This window comes from Sorex fumeus, unplaced genomic scaffold (genome assembly GCF_029834395.1).
Source record: "Sorex fumeus unplaced genomic scaffold, SorFum_2.1 ptg000233l, whole genome shotgun sequence".
Classification (NCBI taxonomy): domain Eukaryota; kingdom Metazoa; phylum Chordata; class Mammalia; order Eulipotyphla; family Soricidae; genus Sorex; species Sorex fumeus.
This window is the reverse complement of record NW_026606290.1, coordinates 2,944,594-2,968,465: the sequence shown is the minus strand read 5'-3', so window position 1 is coordinate 2,968,465 and position 23,872 is coordinate 2,944,594. Positions and strand designations below refer to the sequence as shown.

At 61.9% G+C, this 23,872-nt stretch overlaps 1 protein-coding gene across 1 annotated transcript; it reads left to right on the top strand.

Annotated features, from left to right (window-relative positions):
* The first annotated feature begins 9,373 nt into the window (after positions 1-9,373).
* On the top strand, positions 9,374-11,169 carry IER5L (immediate early response 5 like). The gene has a single exon (XM_056108901.1). It carries the CDS (start codon positions 9,518-9,520, stop codon positions 10,793-10,795), a length of 1,278 nt encoding a protein of 425 aa, XP_055964876.1. The 5' UTR covers positions 9,374-9,517; the 3' UTR covers positions 10,796-11,169.
* The last annotated feature ends 12,703 nt before the right edge of the window (positions 11,170-23,872 follow it).

Below are 23,872 nucleotides of genomic sequence, written 5' to 3'. Positions count from 1 at the left end.
GGGTGCACCAGGCTGGCTGGCAGGGCTGTGTGAGACCTCGTGGACACTGTTGGACAGGGAGCCCGCCAAAGTCACTGTGTCAGTACGGGATGTGTCCCTGTCCTCCGACTTCCCTGTCCAGGCAACTGAGCTCAACATGATGGGATTGTGGCGGCCTGATCGACTACCCCAAAGAGTTAAATTGCTAGATCTGTCAAATGGTAAGTTTAATCCACAGTGAGACAGCCCAGCCTCTTAAGTGGCTTTTGGAATGGGGAATAAGGCGAGTGCTTTGAATAAAGGAAATCAAGTATTGGGGTGAGGAACCGAGAGGGGTCTCAGAGAAGTACAGGGTGTATGATTCCATCTTGGGCAAGTCTCCCTGAGTTTACCCCATGCCGTCCCCACCTTGCCCCAAGAACAGACAGTCCTTCGGCCCGTTCTTGGCTCTGTGTAGACTGTGGCGCGTAGCAGATGTTCAGTAAGGATCTGTTGACAGCGCCCGCCATGGCTCCATCCAGCCATCAAAGAAGCAGGGACCAGGGAGATAGGACAGGGCAGTAAAGCTCTTGTCTGGCAGGCGGCTGACCCTGCTTGATCCCAGCACCCCGTCTGGTCCCCTGAGGACTGCCAGGAGTGATCCCTGGGCACCGAATCAGGAGTAAACCCTGAGCACAGAGCCTGGAGTAAGCCCTGAGCGTGGCACAAAAACAAACCAGTTCACACTTGGTCTTTTCTGCCGGAGAGAGAGTTCTGGACTAGAAAAATGTTAACATCCATTTTGTGTGCCAGAGTCACAGTCCAAACGACGGGAGGACGAACTCCGTGAGGGGTCCTTGGCCCCACCCCGGCACCCCTGGTTTTGGGGTCACTGCTGGGAACAGCCCCTAAGCACTGGGCTGGGAGCAGCCCCTGAGCAGAGCCGGATGTGGCCCGCAAGCGAAATAAATAAAATGCATTTTGTACCCAATACACACCAAGCTAAAACAGTTGATCATCAGGATTATTCACATAAACGGTGGTTGCTCCTGGAACAGACCGGGAACCAGGGACCAGCTATCTGCCAGGGAAGCTCAAATACCCAGTTCAGAGCGGGTCCCCGTCCTCAGCCGGGTGACAGTTTGTGGGAGAGACAGACACAGAAACATTCTCTTGGTGCCAGGGAATAAGAGGCACTTCCCACCCACTCCCTGTCGTTGTTGTGTGTGTTGTTTATTTTTGGGGGGTCGAGTGGGGCGACCCAGCGGTGCTCAGGTCTTACTCCGGACTCTGCGCTCAGAAATCGCGGCTGTTGGACTCGGGGGACCAAACGGGATGCTGAGCATTGAACCCCGATGGAGGCGTGCTAGGCAAGCGCCCTCCCCGCCGTACTATCGCTGAGGCCTCTCTTTCTTTATTTTTTGACCCATGAATGGGGCAAGGCTCCTGTTTTGCTTTCTGGAGGGCTTTGCATCCGTGACAAAGCTGGGTGTTTGCTCAACCTGGCCACTTGCCACCTAAGGACTACATTTCCCAGCCTCCCTTGCGCCTTGGTGGTGGCACGTGACCTCGTTCTGGCCAATGGAAGGACGGAGTAGCTCTCAAGCCCGGCCTTAAAGCATCCTCTGCCCATTCGCTGTCTGCAAGGTTGAAAGCAAAAACCTTGCGTGGAGGAAACAGAGGACTGGAGGCGCCTGAGGCCTGGAGGGAGAACTGAGGTTTATTCGCCACCGGGCACAACGGTGCAAGGAAGCGAGGAAGCGATGACTCCTGGGGCCAGCCTCGAGGACGCTGGAAGTGTCTGTCGTGCAGCGGGGCAGAGCCGCTCCTAGCCCGTTGTCACACTCCGGGTTCCCTGGGATGTGAAATGAGGCAGCCTGTCCCACTGACCACCCTGGCTCAGACCCAGCAGCCTCTGGCCACTTCCGCGCGCAGCCTCAGCCCCTCTGCGAAATGGGTGTTTATAATAATAAGAGGTCTTATTATATAATAATATAATAATAATAAGAGGTTTATAATAATAAGGCTGTAATAAGGAGTCCAGGGGGTCCGTTCCACCCTGCGGGTTGTTCCTGTGTGCTGTGTGGGTAGCTGTGGGGGGGGAGGTGTTAGGAAACAGGCCGAGAGACCTGGGAGCCACTCCAAGCACCACCAGATCCAGCTGCAGCCCCAGCCGGCTGCTTGGAAGCCGCTTTGATCTTCGCTGCCCCTGCCCACCCCACCCGCTGCAGTGACGGCCCCCAAAGCCAGAGCCACAACTGGTCTCTGTTAACGCAGAGCTCTGGGTGTGCCTGTGTGCGCCCCTGTGTTGTGTTCTGAGTGTCCCTGTGTGTTGGCGATGGGCTGACTGTGCTCCAGTACAAAGGACTGCACTTAGCCAGGTGGCAGCCCTGCTCTGCACGCCAGCCTCTGCCCGGCTCTTTCCCAGTTCTTCATCTGTGTGACAAACGATGGCAGTGCTGGGTCCCCAGGGGCTGGGGGGGGGGGGGGGGGAGTTCCAGGGCCTGCCTGGTGCCCTTCCACCACCACGAGGTCCAGAACAGAAATTCCATTTGACTTCTTTTTTTTTAATCATTAAAAGAAGGGGCTGAAGCAATAGTACAGAGGGGAGGGCACTTGCCTCGCACATAGCCAACCCGAGTTCAGTCTCGGGCACCCCATGTGGTTCCCCAAGCACTGCCAGGAGTCATTCCGGAGTGCAGAGCCAGCAGTAAGCCTTGGGCACTGCTGGGTATACCCGCCCCCCTCACACACACACACACACACACACACACACACAAAACAAAACCGTGAAAGGAGCTGGGAGTGAGGAGAGGACAGATGACCGGACTTCTGGGCTCTCATTAGGCTCACACGTGCACACACGCAGACACATGTACTCAAGGTGCACAAGTGCACGTGCTCATACATGCACACTCTCACATGTATGCAAACTTGTGTGCACATGTACATCCCAACTCATGTACACACATGCACGCATACAAATGCCTGCATGCACAAGGACATGCACAAACACACGGCCACAGAGACAAGCACATGCAGAATTTTTTTTTTTTAAAGAAAAGATCTCCAAACAAACACAAAACCAGTAACTCTGCTTTTTTCCACGGAGTGTCATTAAAAATTCAGCAGTGTGGGGAGGAGACAGGCAGGTCGCAGGCTGAGCCCCACCAGGCTGAGGGACCCTGGGCCCCCAGGGCAGGGGTGTGTGGGAGGGCAGGGGCTCTGGAGCCCCCTGCAGAGAGCCCATGAAGCCCCGAGGAACCCCTTTATGAGCCTCACTGTGCTCCTGTTTGCATCTCCTGGCGGGGACATGGATAGGGCTGGGGGGCTCAGTTACCCAGTGGGGGTGGGGGCAGGAGCGAGGAAGCCAGTCCAGCCAGCCCACCTGGCATTGTGCAGGCCCCAGTGTCCTCCCCAGCCTCAGTTTCCGTGACTTACAGGGGTGGGGGGGTGCCATAGCCCTGCCCAGCCCCCCATGGTTGCCAGGAGCCAGAATGGCAGCTCTCTGAGGCTCGGTGGGTGGCCTACAGCTTGAGGTGCTGGATGCCTGGGGGGGGAGGGGCGGCAGCCCCCACACTCAAAATTTAAAACATCCTCAGATTCCGTTCCTAAGAGCCCAGGAAACAGGGCTGGAGCAATTGCTCAGCGGGGAGGGCGTTTGCCTTGCATGCGGTCGACACGGGTTCGATTCCCAGCATCCCATAGGGTCCCCTGAGCAGTGCCAGGAGTAACCCCTGAGCATTGCCAGGTGTGACCCAAAAAGCAAAAAAAAAAAAAAGCCCAGGAACATCTCAGTGCTCAGAGTGCAACAACACCCAGCGAGGAACCAGAGCCAGCCCCCCCAACCAGCCCTGCCAGCGCCCCCAACACCCACGCTAGTGTTGTCTGGTCTGCCAGGCTGGCCGACTCCCGGCTGGGTTTTGAGCAAGGAGAAAAGGGAGAGAGGGAAACACTTCCATTTCCTCCCAGTGGGAACCCCCTGGCCTTGGCTCAGCAATTGGTGCTCAGGTGCCTCTGGGAGGAAGTTGACAAAGGAGAAAAGGAGGTCCAGGAGCCAGTGCTGCAATGCTGGGGGGGGGGGGGGGGGGGCTGACAGGCCATGCAGGAGCCAAGCGCTACTTCTCCTGACCCCCAGCGCTCCGCTCTCTCCATCACCCCCCCGATGCCCCAAGTGTTGAGCAGACAGACACTCCATCCTCCCCCCAGGGGCTCTCCCCAGAACCTCAACACCCAGGCCCCCCAGCTGAGTCCTTGGCAGACATCACTAATCAATCGGGGCCTGTGCCAAATCCCCGCCGGCCCAGGTTCCAGGCAGACACTACCAATCAATCGGAATTGGCGGGGAGATGAAAAGGCTCCTGGGCCCGCGCTGGGCAGTGCTGGCGGCCTGGCTCTCCTGCGGGACCCAGAGCGGCAGTGAGGGAAGCGCTGCTCATGCACGGAGTGACCAGCTGAGCCAGGAGCTTGGACAGAGACCCCAGTGTGGGTCCATCTGCCCTGTGCATGGTCCCCAGAAGGCTCAGAGTCTCCATCAAAAGGCCTCCAAGGGGTTGTGGTGACAGGACAGTGGGAAAGGTACTTGCCTCGCATACACAGAAGACCGGGCTCAATCCCCGGCACCTCACATGGTCTCCTGATCCCTGCCAGGAATGAGCCCTGTGCACTGAGGCACAGAGCCAAGAGTGCTCCCCGAGCACTGTTAGAGGTGGCCGCGAGACCAACCGACAGAAGGGACGGACGTGCGCCCACCGGGCAGCGGCCCTGCGCCCGCTCCTCCGGTTTCTGGGGCTCCCACACCCCAGAGCCCTGGGATCTGCCCACCTCTCCTTCCTCGTGGGACCCCACAAGTCCCACGGCTTCCTCCATCAGGCTGGGCACATGAGGGAGGCCAGAGACGGGCCCATGTCTCTCAGGGCACCAGGCCATCTGCACGGTGGCAGATCAGTGACACCCTGCACACATATACCCAGGGACAGTGCCACGGTGGGTGCCCATTCTGCAGGGTAGGGGTGGGGCTGCCTTGGCTCGTGCATCCTGCTGGATCTCCTAGCACCCACCAGCCTTCTTGGGGTGCATCCGACACCTGCACTCCAGCCCCTCAGGAAAGACTCAGCAGGGAGCTGGAGAGGAGGTCCCGGCCAGTTCCCGGAGCCACTCACCTCTACGGCCACCACGATAGGGAGCCGGGGCGACCGGAAGCCACGCCAGGAGCAACACAGCAGCCTCCTCTCTGTGCCCACCCTTCAGTGTCCACCCACCTGGACGCTGAGCGCAGCCTGGTCTTGGGGCCCTTCCGGGCCTCAGTCACTGCAGCCTCCGCTCATGCCCTGGCCCAGAGCCGCGTCTCACCTCCCTGCCCCGCCTTGTCCCTGGAGTCCCCAGCCTGGCCATCGACCTATTCCCCTCTGACACCCCCACCCCTGGGCCTTTGGCAGTCATGGTCCTGGCTTGCTACCTAAGCAAGATTTGGGCTCCAGATTTGGGTTCTAGAATTTTCTCTTGGGCAGGTGAACCAATGAATGAATTTGTGAGTTTCAAATTCCCCTCCTCCTTGGGGCTGGAGCAATAGCACAGCGGACAGGGTGTTTGCCTTGCATGCGGCCAACCCGGGTTTGATTCCCAGTATCCCATATGGTCCCCTGAGCACTGCCAGGGGTAATTCCTGAGTGCAGAGCCAAGAGTGACCCGAAAATCCCCCCCCAAAAAAAAAACCCACCAAATTCCTCTTCTCCTCCCCCTGGGCCCTCTGTGCAGCTTCCTGTGCCCCCACAAACCAAGCCCTGGTCATTCCTGCCTGACCCCCAGATAAATCCCACTGCTGACCCGGAAACTTCCTCCTGACCTCCCACCCAGCCAGTGACCTGGGGTGAGGGCTTCCTGGGACCTGTCCCTCAATCCTTTTGGGGCCATACCTGGTAGGGGTTGCTCCTGGCTCTGGACTCAGGGATCACTCCTGGTGGTGCTCAGCTCCACAACTCCTGCAGGATGCAGAGCCCCATCCCTGCCTGAGAGTCCAGGACCCTGCTGGGGACCATATAAGATGCAAAAACCTGGGGCTGGAGTGACAGCACAGCGGGGAGGGCGTTTGCCTTGCATGTAGCCGACCCGGGTTCGATTCCCAGCATCACACATGGTCCCCCAAGCGCTACCAGGAGTGCAGAGCCAGGAGTAACCCCTGAGCATCGCCAGGTGTGACGCAAAAAAAAAAAAAGATGCAAACGCCTTTCCCACTCTGTGACTGCTCCAGCCCCAGCCCCCTAGTCTTTCTGAACTCTGCTCCATGAGGCCAGCGAGTATCCAAGATTCCTCCTGGGAATCTGACAGGCCTCCAGGCCCAGGGGTGAGTGCCCTGACCTTCTCAAGTAAGCCTTGTCTCAATGCAGACACCCCCTGGGCTGGCCTCAGGTCTGCTGGGGAACAGGGGCCCCGTGTCTCCCTACCCTCTCTCTCTGGAAGCCCTGCTGAGAACCACCACACAGTCCCACAGAGTTGTGTGTGACCTTGCTCCTGTGAGCGTTTAAATCCCTACTGTGCGCAAGCTTGTTCCTTGTGTTTGAACCCCTACTGTGTGTCCTTTTTCCTTGTGTTTGAATCCCTACTGTGTGAGCTTGTTCCTGTGTTTGAATCCCTACAGTGTGGGTGATTTTTCCTGTAAGCGTTTTAATCCCTACTGTGTGTGAGCTTGTTCCTGTGAGTGTTTTGAATCCCTACTGTGTGGGGGCTTGTTCCTGTAAGCATTTCAATCCCTACTGTGTGTAAGCTTATTCCTGCGAGCACTTGAATCCCTACTGTGTGTCCTTCTTCTTTGTCTTTGAATCCCTACTGTGTGGGCTTGTTCCTGTGAGTGTTTGAATCCCTACTGTGTGTGAGCTTGTTCCTGTAAGCATTTGAATCCCTACTGTATGCAAGCTTGCTGTGGTGAGTGTTTGAATCCCCACTGTGCGTGAGCTCATTCCCATAGTGTTTGAATCCCTACTGTGTGTAATCTTTTCCTATACGTGTTTGTGTGTGAGCTAGTTCCCAAAGGGTTTGAATCCCTACTGTGTGCTCAGCTTCACCGCTTCCCTGTCCTGCACCTTCCACATCCCTGCCCCGAAGGGCCCTAGCTGTCCCGTTGTCTCCAAATGTTTTCCCAATAGCTGGACCCACTCCTCAGGAGAGGGTTTGGATGCAGCCAGACAACCCCCAAGACACCTCTCCATTCCTGAGGAGACCAAGAGCATGGGAGACTTCAGAGAAGGTGCAGGCAGGGGTGGGCTCTGCCCAGAGGTCAGGGTGACGGTGCGGGGGTGTGCTGGGAACACGGTCCAGGGAGAGGACATGGCCAGCATCTGCCTTCTCTCCCCGCCGCTCTCCACCTAGCTCCTCATGGCCCTGTTTCCGGGGTGCTGCTCTGTGAGCGGTGGGGGGGACGGGGGACCTCCTGGGGGTAAGAAGGCTATTTGCTTTCTCTATGGCTGCCGGCGAGCCCTGATCTCGAGCAGTCGGCAGGAAAGTCGTGGGGTGTAGATCAAACCAAGGTCACGTTCACCAGAACTGTCCCGACAATGGGCCTCGATCTGCGGAAACAGAGGCTGAGGCGAGTGGCGGATTCTGAAGTCCCCACAGCAACGGGTCCCCATCCTGGAAATGACCTGGGTCCCAGGTCTGCCTCTGCCCCTCCCTGGCGGTGGTGACCTTGAGGAGACACAGTTCCAAAAGTTGAAGTTCCCAGGCAAGAACCGGGTAGATATGCAATGAGGGCCACAAGGGGCATTCCTGCTCGTTCCTGAATTCCCGAGGGAGATGCCAGAGCCCCCCCTTCCCTCCGATGGTGACGGCTCGAAGGTGAACTTCAGGAATAAAAGCCTGTGTGTGCCTTTAAGGCAGGCTCGGCGCCAGCAAGGGGCAGTTCAGCCCGTTCCTAAGTTCCTACGCTCAGAAGTGCGGCTGGTCCTGTGGGTCTGTCTCACCACCAGGTCAGGAAGGAAACAGGAAGCCCTTCTCTGCAGCCCTCCAGAAATGTCAGTCCTAGCTGCTGGGGGGTGGAGAAAAGGGGGCACAGGGTTGAGGCTAGGCCAGAGCAGTGGCCACGCCCCAACACTATCAACACTCACATATATATTGTCATCTGCAAAATGGGGTGAATGCTTGTTCCTTTGCTTTCACCCTTGATGTTCAGCACGGAGCAGATGCTGAAAATATGTTTGCGGAAACCAATCTGGAGAATATTTTTTCCTTTGGGGGTGCTGGGGATCGAACCCTGGGCCTCGCATATGCAAGCGCCAGATCTGAGTCACATCCCTCGCTCTTGGATAATTCTCGGGGATGGAGGGGGAGTATTGGTTTGGGCCCACACCTGGTGGACCTCAGGGGTTACTCCTGATTCTGCACTCAGAAGTCACTCCTGGCGGGCTCAGGGAACTATATGAGGCCCCTAGGAGCAGGGCAAGCGCTCTACCCACTGTGCTATCTCTCTGGTCCTGCGAATTCTTAAGACCCAAAATGTAGGTTGGTGCTCTTCATTGCCAAGGGACCAAGACCAGTTCCCCCAAGAAAAGAAGGCAGAAATGAGCCTTGGGTGAGGCAGCAGGAAGCCTGCTCCTAGGACCTTGGACCACCCCAGCCCCACAGGCCCGCCAGCTCTGAGCCCCTGAGCCCCCTTCCCCTCTCAGGCCCACCTCTAGGACCCACTCCTGCCCCCCGGGCCTGGCTTCTTCCCATAAGACACATGAGGAGACCAGCCCTTGCTGGGACCAAGGAAAGAGACGCAGGCGGGGCCCAGCCGTCGGTGATCCCGGGCACCTCAGCGCCGCTGTCCCCCCCAGGGTCCCCCGATGCCCCCTAACGGCGCCCCCCCAACCTCCGGGGAAGGCCTCGGGGCAGTTGGGGGCGGCAGGTGGCTGCAGAGGCGCCGCGTGGCGGGGACCGGGGCGCAGCGCGCACCTGCCGCAGGTGAGGCCCCGCCGCGCGCCGGGGGGCGGAGCCAGCGGCCGCGGCCGGCAGGTGAGGCGGCGCCCGGCCCCGGGGAGTCGGGCCGAGGACGGCCGCGGCTCCGCCGTGGCGGCCGGGGGGCGGCCCGCGCCGCAGCCCGCGGCCCCGGCGGCTCCGCGTCCCGCGCGGCGCCGCGGCCCCAGGAGAACGTTCCCGGCAGCGGCGGCGGCGGAGGCCCCGGGTCCGTTCGGTATTTGAATAGCACAAAGGAACCGCCTTGTTCTGATTGGCCCGCCGAGCGGCCCCGGGGCGGGCGGCGCCTGTCACTCGGGAGGCTCGGGGCGTTCCTATTGGTTGGCCGGCCGCGGGGCGGGGCCCGGCCGCCCGGCTAAATAGCCGGGGCCGGGGCCGGCCGAGGCTCATTGCTTTGGCGCCGTCTGGGGAGCGCGGTGCCCGCGGGCGGTGCGCGGCGCGTGGTGGCGGCTCCTCTCGGAGCGCAGCCGACCCGCTGACCCGAGCGGCGTGCCCGCTGCCCGGTGCGCCCCTGCGGCCGGCCAGGGGCCCGGAACAGCAGCAACATTCGCAGCAGCGGCAGCGGCGGCCGCGGCCGCTCCGCTGCCGCCGTCTCCGTCTCCGCGGGAGCATGGAGTGCGCCCTGGACGCCCAGAGCCTGATCAGCATCTCCCTGCGCAAGATCCACAGCTCCCGGACCCAGCGCGGCGGCATCAAGCTCCACAAGAACCTCCTGGTGTCCTACGTGCTCCGCAACGCGCGCCAGCTCTACCTGAGCGAGCGCTACGCCGAGCTCTACCGGCGCCAACAGCAGCAGCAGCAGCACCAGCACCACCACCAGCACCAGCACCAGCAGCAGCACCACCAGCAGCCGCCCCAGCACCAGCACCAGCACCAGCACCAGCACCAGCACCTCGCGTACGCCGTGCCGGGCATGCCGGCCAGCGCGGCCGACTTCGGCCCGCTCCAACTTGGCGGCGGGGACGCGGAGGCGCGCGAGCCGAGCGCCCGGCACCAGCTGCACCTCCAGCAGCAGCTGCACCAGCACCAGCACCCGGCGCCCCGGGGCTGCGCGGCGGCGGCGGCGGCGGCGGCGGCGGCAGCGGCGGCGGCGGCCGGGGCGCTCGCGGGCTGCGCGGGGGCGCTCGCGGAGCTGCCCGGGTGCGCCGCGCTCCAGCCGCCGCCGCACGGCGCGCCCCACCGCGGGCAGCCCCTGGAGCCGCTGCAGCCGGGTCCCGCGCCCCTGGTGCCGCCCGCGCCCGCCGCGCTCTGCCCGCGGGACCCTCGCGCCGCGGCCGCCTGCTCCGCGCCCGCGGCGCCCCCGGGGGCCGCCCCCCCGGCCGCCGCCGCCGCCTCCCCGCCCGCGTCCCCGGCCCCCGCCGCCTCCCCGGGCTTCTACCGGGGCGCGTACCCGGCCCCCTCGGACTTCGGCGTGCACTGCAGCAGCCAGACCACCGTGCTGGACCTGGACACTCACGTGGTGACCACGGTGGAGAACGGCTACTTGCACCAGGACTGCTGCGCCGCCGCCCACTGCCCCTGCTGTGGCCAGGGCGCCCCGGGACACGGCCTGGCGTCGGCCGCCGGCTGCAAGCGCAAGTATTACCCCGGCCAGGAGGAGGAGGAGGACGACGACGACGAGGACGCGGGCGAGCTGGGGGCCGAGCCCCCCGGGGGCGCCCCGTTCGCCCCGTGCAAGCGCGCCCGCTTCGAGGACTTCTGCCCGGACGCGTCCCCGGACGCGCCCAACATCTCAAACTTGATCTCCATCTTTGGCTCGGGCTTCTCGGGGCTGGTGAGCCGACAGCCGGACCCCTCGGAGCAGCCGCCGCCGCTCAACGGGCAGCTGTGCGCCAAGCAGGCGCTCGCCAGCCTCGGCGCCTGGACTCGAGCCATTGTCGCCTTCTAGGGACCCCCCGAGGGCACCGGGGCCCCGGGGCCCCGCGGGGCCGGGGCCAGACAAAGACTCGGCCGAGGGGGTTGAGCGGAGGGAGCGAGCGGACGCCGGGCCAGTCGGGGCTACGCCGGGGCTAAGCCCCGGAGGGGAGGCTACTGATGTTTTATAAATTGTAAAATAAAAAAAAAAGAAAAAAGAAAAGGAAAGAAATCTAAGATCTTGGACTTTATTTTTGCAGAGAGAGAAAGCGCCTATTTAAGTATGCTTTGTGTTTCTCCCACTCTTTCTCTTTTCCCCCCTCTCCCTTCTTTTTATTGTAGCGATTGCAGTAGTGTTGAGCGGGGAGACAGCCACGTGAGGGTGGGCAGCTGCCCCGAGGAGCGGCGGGGCGGCCGGGGACGAGGCGGTGCGCCCCGGCTACCCGGCGCGCCGGGGGCGCGGGTCGCCGACCGCGATCACTTGTCAACCGCGGGCAGCCTGGCGCTGGAGGGGTACCGAGCCCCTCGGTGGGCTGAGGCTCTTGTGAAATCCTGCGCAAAAAAAGAAAAAAAAAAAAACAAAGGCAAACTCTCGGCTGGGGACGTCTCGGGCACATTTCCTCTCTGGGGGCGGCCTCCAAAGTTCTCCAAATGAGACGGCAGAAATGAAAACACTTCAACTTTTTTTTTTCCTCCCTTTTCTTCCCGGGGCGGGTGCACGAACCCCTCCTCTCTCCGCCCCCCACCTGGCTCCGCTCTCTTCCCCTCCTCCACCCGGCCCCGGGGCTCGCGGGGTGGCGCCGGACACCCCCGAGCCTCTCGGACCCGGTTTTGGGGAGGGGGTGGAGGGGCGCGCGCGGTGGACTACATTTCCCATCATGCCCAGCACTGCGGGCCTCACCAAACAAAAAGGCAAGAGGCTGCCTCCCCCTGGCGCGGCGGGCCCGGAGGGCGGCCGGGAGGGGCGGGCCCCGCGCGCCCCGGACTTCGCGCTAAGTTCCCGGTCAGACGTGCCGTTGGCGCGCGTGCCCGGCGGTGGCCCGTCCCGGCCGAGCCTTGGGTCGCGTTTCCTGGAACCAGCATTGTTCGGGCCCGTCCTGTGTCTTGCAGCCCGAGAGATTGGGTTTCGTTCCGAGCCTTTTGTTGGGAAGAGGTGGGGTGCGCCGGCAGCCCCCCCTCTGGTTCGCTGCCACGCGCGCCATGTGGGCCCCCCGCCCCCCAAAACAAGTTGCCAACCCCTCGCCTCGGCTCCGTCCTTCCCGTGTTTTCGCGCATACTGAATTGTGTATCACCGGGTAAAACTGTTCAGATTGTTTTAAATTTATAATCTTAATAAAAAGTCGATTCTCAAGGATGGTGATGCCTTGTTTTCGGGTCGAGGGGGAGAGCGGGAGGTGGGGAGCCCCCACCCCCGGCCCCGCGTGCAAACCCCAGCTCTCCAGGGCCCGGAGGCCGGAATCTGCCCACATCCGCAGGCCCGCGGGGTGGACGGGATTTGGGGGGAGGGGTGGCGGCGGCGGCGGCGGCCGCGGGGGTGGGGGCCTCGCTCTCCCAGCCCCCCACGGGAACCAGCCGCCCTGGGTCGCAGGCACATTTCCTGCCCGGCCAGGGCCTGCTCCGCCTGGAGGCCGCGCTCTGCGGCGGGGAGGGGACGGGGACAGCGGCCGCCGGACGCGGGGGGCTTTCAGGCCACCCACGCACTCCGCCCGCGCCCCGGCCCCGCACGACGTCCCCCCACGTCTTCTTCTGCAACTTGGGGAAGTTTTTTCCTTTTTTTTTTTTTTTGAAGTTGAGTTTGTTATCACAGCTCGGTGCCACTTGGTGGAGTTCTGCGGGCGCCTCCCGCCCTCCCGCGCCCCTCCCCTCCCCGCGCCCCTCCCCTCCCCGGTGACGGGGGCCCCCCCGGAGGCTCGGGGCGCGCTCTGCGCGCTGACCACCTACGGAATGACCTCAGAGTGGGAGAATGTGCCAAGGCCCCCGAGGAAGCTCGCCTTCTCCCCACGGCAACCAAATTCACATCTGGAGCCGCGCGGCTCGGCCGGGGGGCGCGCGGGGTGCTTCCAGCTTTGCAACGTAGGGACAGGAAAGAGAGACTGGGGTGGGGGCTGCGGGGAGTGGGGGGAGCTAGCGAAGTGGCAGCTGGCTCTGTTTGTTTGATTCTGTCCTTCTCTCTCCCTCCCCAGGCTCTCGCGCTCTCGCTTTCTCGCCCCGGCGCACCCCTTTGCAGGGTTCACTCCCCCCCACCTCCCCAGCCTCCCCGCAGCGAGTGGGAGGGGTGGCCCTGCCGAAAGCCCCCCCCCCTCCATTCAGACGCCGGGAGGTCGACGCAAGCCAGCCCTCCGGGGTCCGCTGGGCTCGGGGACGCGGTGTCGCGCGTGGCCAAGTTCTCGGGGACACTCGGACGCGCGGGGGAGCGCGAAGGTCCTTGGGTGGGTGGAGGTGGGGAGCGAGGGGGGCTCCGGGGAGCGGCAGGAAAGGCACCTTCACCCCCGCCCCCGGGCTGTTTTCTCGGCCTCCCACGGGATGCGTGGAGCTGCTGGGGGTGGCGGGGAGCGTGGGGGGGGCGTCCCCTCCCCGTTTCTCCTGCGCGTCCAAGGAAGCAGCTCGGGGCGCGCAGTTTGGCGTCTGGCGCCCAAGCCAGTTGCCAGAGCTCCCCCTAGCGCCGCGTCCGGGGCGCTGCAGCGGCCGCGGCCGGGAGTGGGCGAGGCCCGGCGGGGGGCGGCTAGGCTGCGGGGCGGCTGCTCGGGACCCACCTGGGGCGCCGCGCCGGGGCGCATCCGGCCGGGTCCCGCCCGGGCGCCGGGGCTGGACGCGTCCCCACCGCAGACCCGAGCTCGGAGGGGCACGTGAGCGGCCGCCTTTGTTGGGAGCGCGCGCCCCGGGCAGGGGAAGGAACGGTCCCCCCCATCTCCGCATCCCCCCCCCCGCATCCCGGGGTGTCGGAGCCCCTGAAACTTGTCACGCCGGGACAGGCCCGCCTCGCACCTCGGTCAGGGTTCCTGAGCTTCCATCGTGCCCAGAGAGAAATTCTCCCCTTGTGGCCACGTTCTGAACCTCTGGGATGGGGATGGCGGGGCTCTGCCCATGTTTGGGGGAAGAGGGGCCTTCTCCCATCCCTGGTCTCTTCCCGGTCCAGAGCTTGGTGCCCTGAGCCTGATACCCAATCTGACCGACCACAGCCCCCTCACGCCCGGCACCGCTAGCGGCCAGCTCCCCACAAACCCTGACCCTGGGCTGGGGCAGAGCAAGGCGAGATCCGGAGTGGGCTGGCCGTCAGGGTCTTCAGAAAGGGGCTGAGGGTGACAGCAGCCTCTGAGCGCACAGAACCAGCCCCCACCTGGACAAGCCCCCACCTCTAACTCCAAAACAGCCAAGCAAGACCCAGGGGTGCTCCCAGGCAGACCCTGGGGGTGCTTCTTGGGTGAGGTTGCAGCAGAGTGCAGGGGCTTGGAAGAGGTGATGGGGGTTTGCAGAGAAGGCTCTGGAAGGGAGGGCAGGAACATGTCATGGCTCTCCCCTATCCCCCCCACCTCCAGCCGGCCCTGCCACGTGCTCACACTTCCCTGGGCTCCTGGGACCCCACAGGCTCGCTGCCCTTGACACGTGGTGCGGGCCTGAGCCAGGCTCCCAGTGGCTGGGAAGGCAGCCCAGGACCCTGGGAGCAGCCGCCGGGCTCCAGAGAAGGGGCATGCCGGGGAGCCTTTGATGACGTCTCTGTGAGTGTGTGTCTGTGTGTTAGTGTCTCTGTGTGTGTGTCTGGGTTTGTGTGTGTGTCTGTGTATTAGTGTCTCTGTGTGTTGTGTGTGGGTGTGTGTGTGTCTGTGTGTTAGTGTCTCTGTGCATGTGTGTCTGTGTGTTAATGTGTGTATGTGTGTGTGTTTCTGTGTGTGTTAGAGTCTCTGTGTATGTGTGTGTCCTTGTGTTAGTGTGTGTGTCTGTGTGTTAGTGTCTCTATGTGTATGTGTATGTGTGTGTCTCTGTGTGTGTTAGTCTCTGTGTGTGTCTGTGTGTAAGTGTGTCTGTGTCTATGTGTGTGTGTCTGTGTGTTAGTGTCTCTGTGTATATGTGTGTGTCTGTATGTGTCTCTGTGTGTTAGTCTCTGTGTGTATGTGTGTGTCTGTGTGTCGGTGTGATAGTGTCTCTGTGTGTATGTGTATGTATGTGTGTCTGTGTGTGTCTCTGTGTGTGTTAGTGTGTCTGTGTGTGTGTGTGTGTCTCTGTGTGTCTCTGTGTGTATGTGTATGCTGCTGGTGCGGGTGCACATTCACGCCCAGAGCTGTGTGGTTCTGCATCTCTCCTCACTGCACACGTTTAGGGAGCAGATACTCGGTGCTGGGTCCATGCAGAGCCCTGAGCCGACCGCTGGGAGGGGGTGGGGGAAGCAGCGGATGAGAGAACTCCTCCCTCCCTGAAGAGTGTGGATTCTCCTTTCTTTGCCCCAGCTCCTCTCTGGAGAAGAAAGCCTATTAGCATCCTCGCCTGGAGGAAGGGGACCTTCCCTGGAGTGGCGCTGCCCCAGGCCAGTCTTCCTGCTGGGGTTCACCTATCTTGGGGGTGAAGAAGTGACAATCTGGGTACAGGGCCTGGCGTGGTCTACACAGAACCACAGTGAAAGCCTCCCCCCCCCCCCCCCCCCCAGCGCTAGCACAGCAGGAAGGTGCTTGCCTTGCATGCGGTCAACCTGGGTTTGATCCCAGCATCCTGTGTGATTTTCGAGCACCATCAGGAGTGACTCCTGAGCAGGGCCAGGAGGAAATCCTGAGCATCACCAGGTGTGGCCCACAAAACCAAAGACAGACATCACCTCCCCACCACCACCACCAAAAAAACCCACTAGTGAAATAAAAATGCGAGTTAAGTTTTGACTGAGCTGAAACCAGGTTTGAGTTTCTGGAATCGGAGCAGATTCGGACAAGAAGCAGCAGAGTATTCCTTCCCCGGGCGGGGGCTGGGGGGGGGGGGTGGCTTCTGCTTTGGGTGTCAGAAAGGGAGGGGGGCGGGGTGAGGTGTGCCAGACAGGTGTCTGTCCTACCTGGCCTGGGCAGAGTGAGGGCTATTTCCTGGTACTGTTGGGTACTGTCGGGCCTTTTGTAAGTGACACCCACTCACCCACACCCAGCTTGGACAAAGGGCACGATCTTGGCTTGGGCTAAACTGTGCGGTGCTCAGGGGCTTCAGGTCTGGCTGGATTCAGGAACAGAGTGCCAAGTGGTTCTTAGGGTCTCTGACAACTCCTGCCTGTGCACTTCCCATCCTTGTGGGAGTGCTGACCCCGACCCAGTCCCACCCATGGGTCATCTCTGGCATCTGGATTCAGGCAAGGTGGGGAGCACGGAGCCCGGGATGCGACCCAGGTGGCCTGGCCCCGGGGATGGGACCCGGAAGCTGGGGGCGTGTTTGGGACTTGCGCTTCCTGAGCGGCCCAGGCCCGAGGAAGGTCTTGAGCCCTGGACATTCCGAAGGCAGAAGAAGTGCCGGGGCCCCAGTTCCCTGAGTGCACAGTGGCAGGGGAAAGGCAGGTGACAATGTTGGCTCCCACCTGTCCCTCCAAGCCGGCACACTCGGGTCACTCTGGGAAGCATGCAGGCGCCCACCCCATTCCTCTCTGCACAGGGGCCCAGAGACCCCAGAGATGAGACGAGAGAATGGAGCCACCGACGGGGCCATCTGGAGCTGACAGGCGAGCGAATCCAACACTGAGCGGGGCGGCTCCAGAGGGCCTTGGGAGGGGGGAGAAGCTCCTATTTTAGCCGGGATTGGAGAGGCAAGGCTGTAGCGACAAACTGACCCTCAAATGCAAGGACCAGTGGCTGGAGAGATAGCACAGCGGGTAGGGCGTTTGCCTTGCAGGCGGCTGACCCAGGTTCGATTCCCAGCATCCCATATGGCCCCCCGAGCACCGCCAGGAGTAACTCCTGAGTGCAGAGCAAGGAGTAACCCCTGTGCACGGCCAGGTGTGACCCAAAAAGCAAAAAAAATGCAAGGACCAGTATCATCCAGATCTGTGTGTGTGTGTGTGTGTGTGTGTGTTGGGAGGAGGGGGTAGCAGAGCACAAGTGAGAGCCACTGGGTGTGGCCCTGGTACCCCAAGCACTGTTGGAAGTTGGAAGTGTATTGAGGGCTGGGGCCATAGTCCAGCGGGGAGGGCATTTGCCTTGCACGCAGCCAGTGCAGGCTCAATCCCCGGCATCCCCTGTGGTCCCCTGAGCACTGCCAGGAGTGATTCCTGAGTGCAGAGCCAGGAGTAAGCCCTGAGCATCACAAACAAAAACAAAAACAAAGGAGATGAGTCTCTAGAAAGACAAGGGGGTGCCTCAGTCTCAGCGTGGACTTGGGGTCTCCATCCAGCTCCGCAGGGCATGTGCTTTGGGGCTGAAGAAAAAAAAAAAAGAATAAGGGCTGGAGCCACAGGACAGCCAGCGGGGAGGGTGCTTGTTTTGTCTACGGCCAACCCGGGTTTGGTCCCTGGCATCCCATTTGTTCCCTCTGAACACCACCAGGAGCGATTCTTGAGTGCAGTCAAGAGTAACCCCTGGGCGGTCAGGTCAAGTGTAACCCTAAAACAAGAAGGAAGGAAGGGAGGGAGGGAGGGAGGGAGGAAGGAAGGAAGGAAGGAAGAAAGAAGGGAGGGAGGAAGGAAGGAAGGGAGGAAGGGAGGGAGGAAGGAAGGAAGAAAGGAAGGAAGGAAAGAAGGGAGGGAGGGAGGAAGGAAGGAAAGAAGAAAGGAAGGGTAGACGAATAGATGAGTGAGTGGATGAATGAATGATTGATAGGTGAATGAATGAATGGACTCTTCACCCAGACCTGGGGTGGGCATGTTTTAAAGAAGAAACCGCAGTTCCCATGCATCCTTCCCCAGCCGGGCACCCCTTTTCCATCTCAAACTCTTCCTCTCACTCCCCCCCCACCCCCTCCGGTTCCCAATCCCACCACAGCCTTTTTCTGATCCTTCTTTTGTTTTATGGTTTGGGGGCCACACCCAGTTGTGCTCAGGGCTTACTCCTGGTGGGGCTCAAGGGGCCATATACGGTGCCAGGGATGGAACCAGGCAGGCCCCATGGAAGGCAAGTGCCCTACCTGCCGTACCATCTCTCTGGGCCTCCTCCTGATGCTTCTAGAATGTTCTTCTCATACACCTTTGCCACTCTCATCCCTGACTCCCAGACACCCTCCGGGGTGCCACACTCACAGTGAGGGGCTCCTCTGACCCCCACATCGGGAGTCTGAGCAGGGCTGGGAAGGAGGCCCCCAAACCGGCAGTATCTGAGGGCGCAACCCGTGTGGGGAGGGGCCAGGAGACGGGCCACGGGGTGGGCCTTCCAGGACTCCCCAGAGAAGTGAGCCCCCTACTCTCCCCCACCCCCGACTGTGGGTCCCTGTGCCAATTTACCACAATGAAGCCAACTGACTTGGCACCTTCACCCTCAGTCACACAAGGATACACACACACACACACACACACACACACACGAACTATCCAAGCTTTAGGGTCACCTGGGGGCCCCAGTGAGCATACCAGCTGGACATTCATTCAATGCAATATTGCTCTTCCCCCACTCTGTCTCCCAACACATGAGCCATTGTTTAAGCGTTTTTGTTGGTGATGGGGGGGGGGGAACACCCTGCGATGCTCAGGGGTAACTCCTGGCTCTGAGGGACCGGGGGAACCTATGGATGTTCAGGAGACCAAATGGGGTGCTGGGTGCCCTACCCGCAGTCCTCCCCTCCCCCAGCCCATCGCTTTTTTTTGTTTTTGCTTTTTGGGTCATACCCGGCGATGCACAGGGATCATTTCTGGCTCATGCACTCAGGAATTACTCTTGGCGGTGCTCAGGGGACCATATGGGATACGCTGGGAATCGAACCCAGGTCGGTCACGTGCAAGGCAAACGCCCTACCCGCTGTGCTATCGCTCCAGCCTCCCCCCCCCCCATCATTTAAGGAGACCATTAGCCAGTGCTTCACTAAGCCATCAGCAGGTGCCCTGAAGGTAAAGCTGTGACAATTTCCTATCCTACTTTTTACCTGTTGCTCTCTACATCTTTTTTGGGGGGGTGAGGGGTACACTCTGTGTTGCTCAGGGGCTTACTCCTGGCTCTGCACTCAGGGATCACTCCTAGCGGTACTCAGGGAACTATATGGGATGCCAGCGCTCAAACCCAGATGGACCCATGCGAGGCAAACTCGCTCCGTGCTGTACTGTCACTCTGATCTAGGTAACTGAAAGTCACTAAAATCACCGCTGGGGGGGAACAAAGACAGGAGGGCCTGAAGCTGTTTCACTCTGTGTGTTCCAGGGCACTGCCTTTCTGCTGCTGTGGGCAGGTCTGTCTGCCATCTATTCACAAAGACTTAAACTGTTGGGCCCAGGGGACCATTGCAAGCTTCGAGTTTGTTAGGGCGATGATTTCCCACCAGTTCTGCCTAGCTCAGGCCTGAGAACGTCAGGGCAACTCCTGCTTCCTCCGAGCAGAGCACCGCTGGACAGAGCAGGTACTGCCTCCGGGGCAGGCTGGAGGGACAGGAGACACAAATGGTCACCTGGCGTCATCTGGCGCTCACTGGTCTGCTAACTTTACTCAGGCATGAACATGCTGGCTACTGGAGTTCAGCCTCTGGCATACCAGTGTGGTGGTGGGCTTCAGAGGACCACCCCCCAGGAGCACGCACTGCAAGGGACGGACGCCAGGCCCCGCCCGGCGTCCAGATACCCCAACACCTGGGGCTGCCTTGGGAACCACGTTCATCCACGTTCCTTTCTCCATGTGCAAGGACTTCTCCGGGCTGTCTCTAAAGCTGTATTGGGTAAAAAGCGTGCCAACTGACGGGACAGCGGCGCGCCCTTGCTGGTCTTCTCGCGGGGCAGGTTGTCAGATAACTGCTTCCCTCCCTGGGACAACCTCTTGCCCCAGACCACGGGTGGGGCTGGGGGAGCCGGGGCAGGGGACAGGTGTCCTGGGGCAGAGCTTTCTCAGGGGGCGACAGCCACTGCCTGTGCAGTCAGGCTCTCATCTTCCCTGCCCTGATGGCCCAGGACCTGGGGATCCGCTTTGCTGCATGCCAGGGCTCGGGATGGCCCTTGGAGGGCCTGCAGTTTCCCCAGCTCTTCCTCCTGCTCCCGAGATCGACGTCTTCGCTGACCTCCGGGCCCAGGCGGCACAGTCTGGGGCACCCTGTGCCAGGTCAGGCGGGTCTGGAGCATCCTGTGCCTAGGTCAGGCCGGGACTGTCCAGGTGGCCCCCGACCGACCTGTGCACGGTGAAACACATGCTCATCATCCGGGTTCCTCTCTCCAGGCGGGAGGACTTCTCCAGGCAGCGGCCCGGAGAGCAAGGCGCTCCTGAAGCCCCAGCTCCCGTTTGCACGAGGCCCCATGCGTGCACGGTCGGCCTTTGCCCCCCACTGCCCGTGGAACGGCCACGTTAAACCAGCATCTTCCCAGCCCCCTAACGGCGAGGTCCAGGCGCAGGCCCAATCACCAGTCATAGGGGACGGGGCTCTGATTGGCCAGGTCCCGGGTCACGTGACCCTCCGGACCCAATCACAGTGAAGGAGGGCCCTGACTGGCTGGATGGGCACCTTTAAGGGGCTTCTGCACCGAGAGGGTTCGGGTTGCTGGGGGAGCTCGGCCTCCCATCCTGATTCCTTTGGGGGCCACTCCTTGTATCTCCTTTTTAAAAGAGGGGCCGGAGCGGCGGGACAGTCAACAAGTCCACTCAGGTTCAGTCCCCAGCACCCCATACGGTCCCCTGAGCCCACCCCGGAGTGATCCCTGAGCAACACCGGTATGACACCCCAAAAACCAAAAATAATAGGCAAGGGGGACAGTCTCTCCGGTTCCTCCAGCGGAGCCACACGGTCTCCCCAGCACAGAGCTGGGGGTGGTAGCCCCGCAGCACGGCCGGGTCCTGGGTTCCACCCGCAGGACACGCGAGGTGTCGTGCCCCCTCCCCCCCGTGCACCTCCAGGAATGTCTTACCTGTGAATAAGCACTAATCAGCGACATTGCCACCTGGGTGAGCGAAATTCAGTTGCATTCTTTTGGTTCATACCGCTAAACACCCCCTTTTTGTCTCCTGCTGGGGGTGGGGATCCCTACCCCTTCACTGCTCTGCGCAGGCCCAGGCCCGGGTCCCCTTCTCTCTTCCTGACACCTCCTCATCAAGACCCATGGCTGGGGTCCCTTGCCACCAGGCTCCCACCTAGGTCCCGGGGAAGGACAGGTGGACAGCGCTGAGCCAGCATCGGCCCAGTTGTGGGACGGAGTTCCAAGGCCACAGCGGCTGGATTCTCACCCAGCCTGGAGCAGAAGGCTGAATGCGCCCTGTGGCCGGTTCTCTTCCCCAGCCCTGTCCCTAACCCCTCCATCCTTGTTCACCCGCTGCCTTCTGGCCCGAGCTGAGGAGAAGGGAGACTGGGAGCCTTCATCTGGCCCCAGGGCTCTGGACTCAGTCCCAGCACTGAGTCAGTCTGAGCTCAGTGAACTGTGTCCAGGCAAGCATACCGGGGAGGGGGGGTCTGAGTGCCAAGATGAAGGCAGGCCGTACCCTACACACAGTATCCACCTTGGCGGAAGCCCCTCCACCCATGAGGAATCCCGCCCCCAGGGCCAAATCCATGTTTCCCTCCAGAGCCACGAGCTCGACATGAGCAAGTGAGCTTGGGATGCTGGGAAACCACGCACCAAGCCATCCCGCCCCCGCTCCACGGGGGTCCTACAAGGCACGGAGAGCTCATCAGCGAGTTACTGACACCCACCTGCCTGGACAGCGGCTGCCCCAGGCACCAGGGGGAGCCCCAGAGCTGCTCCCGCTCTCCCCAAGCTCCCCTTTGGCCGAGTGAGCTCAAAACCAGACACCTGCAGAAGTGGCTATGTCACGTGGGCAGCTAGAACAGAGGGTGCGATAGGGAGCAGCTGCTGTGCTAGGGGCTTCTCCACAGCAAGGGAGGCCCCTCGGAGGTGATGGCCTCTGAGCCCCAAACCAGCCCTGTTGACCCCCACCCCTCCACCGAGCTCAGCTGGCCCCAGCATAGCCCGAGGCTCAGTTAGAGTCCCCAAGAGACCCCCAAACCCTGGAGGCCTAGGGGAGCGCCCCCCCGCAGCCCCAGGGTAAGCAGCAGAAAGGGAAGGTGCGAAGGTCCTGTGGCAGGAATGAGCTGGGCAGCTAAATGCAGGGAATACGGGTGGCGCCCAGGGCTCAGGGCGCACCCTGCAGGCGGTGAGGAGCCTCTCCAGGTCGCTGGTGGGGCTTGACTTTGAGCAGCTCCAATGGAATGGGGATCAGGGGTGCAGGGTGCAGAGGGCAGAGTGAGTCAGGAGTGCAGAGGGGACACTGCATGGCTCCGGGGAGAGCCAACGGTGGGAGCTGATGGTGCCGAGGTCTCAGGTGTTTCTCCCAGGGGATATACTGGGGTGGTAACCTGGGGGTGACCCTTTCGAAACTGCTCTGGTGCTGGACTCAAGGACAAATGAAGCGGGGCCCGGATTTGGGGTCCGCTGGGGGTCTCAGCACACAGACCCAGGTGGACCCCCTCGACCCAAGGCAGAGACGTCCGTGCTGAAAAATCCTCTTCCACCAGAAAATGGGAGTGTGGTGATGCCCTCTGTCCCACGGGGCCCCCACGGGGCATGTCCCCACGTGCCTGCCTGAGCCTCAGTTTCCCCTCTGGGAAACTGAGCACCTGGGCAACAGTTTCACTGCTTTTGCATTCCTCTGGGTGCAGGTCCCAGGAGGGAGGATGTGTAAGCACTTGGCGGGGGTCAGAGACGCAGGCTGGGCTGGGAGCCAAGACTGAGACTCGGGCAGAGGGTTCGCCCCAGGGACTGCGCCCAAGGGCTGAGCAGGGCACGGGTGGGTGGGAGGGGCATCTGGGGTCCTCAGGGCACGGAGGACTCCCGTGTCCCCCTCCCAGGACTCCGGGGGTGCCCCGGTCTTATCTGTCGGAGCTCCCGCAGGACTGGGCAGATGCTTTGGAACAGGAAGTCTGGAAGCCAGGGGGGCTGGGGTGGGGCCCCCACGGGTGCGCAGAGGCTGGCTGCTCGTCTCGTGCCGCGGCCCTGGCCTGGGACCCGAGTGCTTTGCGAGAAGTGAAGGGGCAGCTGGGGACCCCCCGTTCCTGAGCCCTCCCAGTAACCCCAAACCAGCCCTGTTGACCCCCATCCCTCCACCGAGCTCAGCTGGCCCCAGCATAGCCCGAGGCTCAGTTAGAGTCCCCAAGAGACCCCCAAACCCTGGAGGCCTAGGGGAGCGCCCCCCCCGCAGCCCCAGGACTGTGTGGAGCCTCTGGGAGGTGCCAGGGTGGCCGAGACCCAGTGTTGCCTGAGCCCTGGGGCGGTGCCACCTCCAGCCAGGCTTGGGTTGCTGGGGTGCCCCCTGCAGTCCCTAGAGAGCGAGGACCCCTGGTTGGGCTGGGGAAAGTGCCCCCACGGCACCATAAGCCCGGGGGCTGCAGGAGCTGGGTCCAGTCCAACCTGCTGAGTCACCGCCAGGCCCCAGGCGCCCCTTCCGACACCCTCTTCGTTCTGGGACCGGCCCGTGTGGCGGGCACCTGGGCAACAGTTTCACTGCTTTCACATTCCTCTGGGGGCTCGGGGCACACCGCGGTGCCCCGGGGTCCCTCCTGGAGGAGACAGGGTGCTGGGGACTGAACCCAGCCTGACCACGTGCAGGGCGAGTCCCCACCTGCCGCTCGAGCTCCTGGGCGGGCTGCTTTCCTTTTTACATACAGTATCTGGGCGTTGTGGACAGGTTCAGAGCTCAAGTATCAGGCTGGGGTGATGGCCCAAAGGCGCCAGGCTCGACGCCCCCTGCACCAGATGGTCCCCTCACAGTGCCACCAGGAACACCCCGAGCGGATGCAGAGTTGCTCTGGAGCACTGTTGGGTGTGTGCCCCGTCCCCCCATTCCTGCCTCGGCCCTGCAGGGACACTGCAGCCATCCCTGGAGACCCCTCAGACCCTGGCGCCCAGAAGGGGACTGTTCTTCCTCTGGCGATACCCCCAGAGATACCATTGGCTTTGGCCTTGCACCCCTGAGCTGATCCCCAACCCAGGTTACCTCCTCCAGCGCCCCCCCTCCCCCCGCTACGCCAGCCACTCCCGCATCGGGCC

Bases quoted from the DNA above. Each gene is read 5' to 3' on its own strand.
- IER5L (XM_056108901.1), top strand. From the start codon at position 9,518: ATGGAGTGCGCCCTGGACGCCCAGAGCCTGATCAGCATCTCCCTGCGC.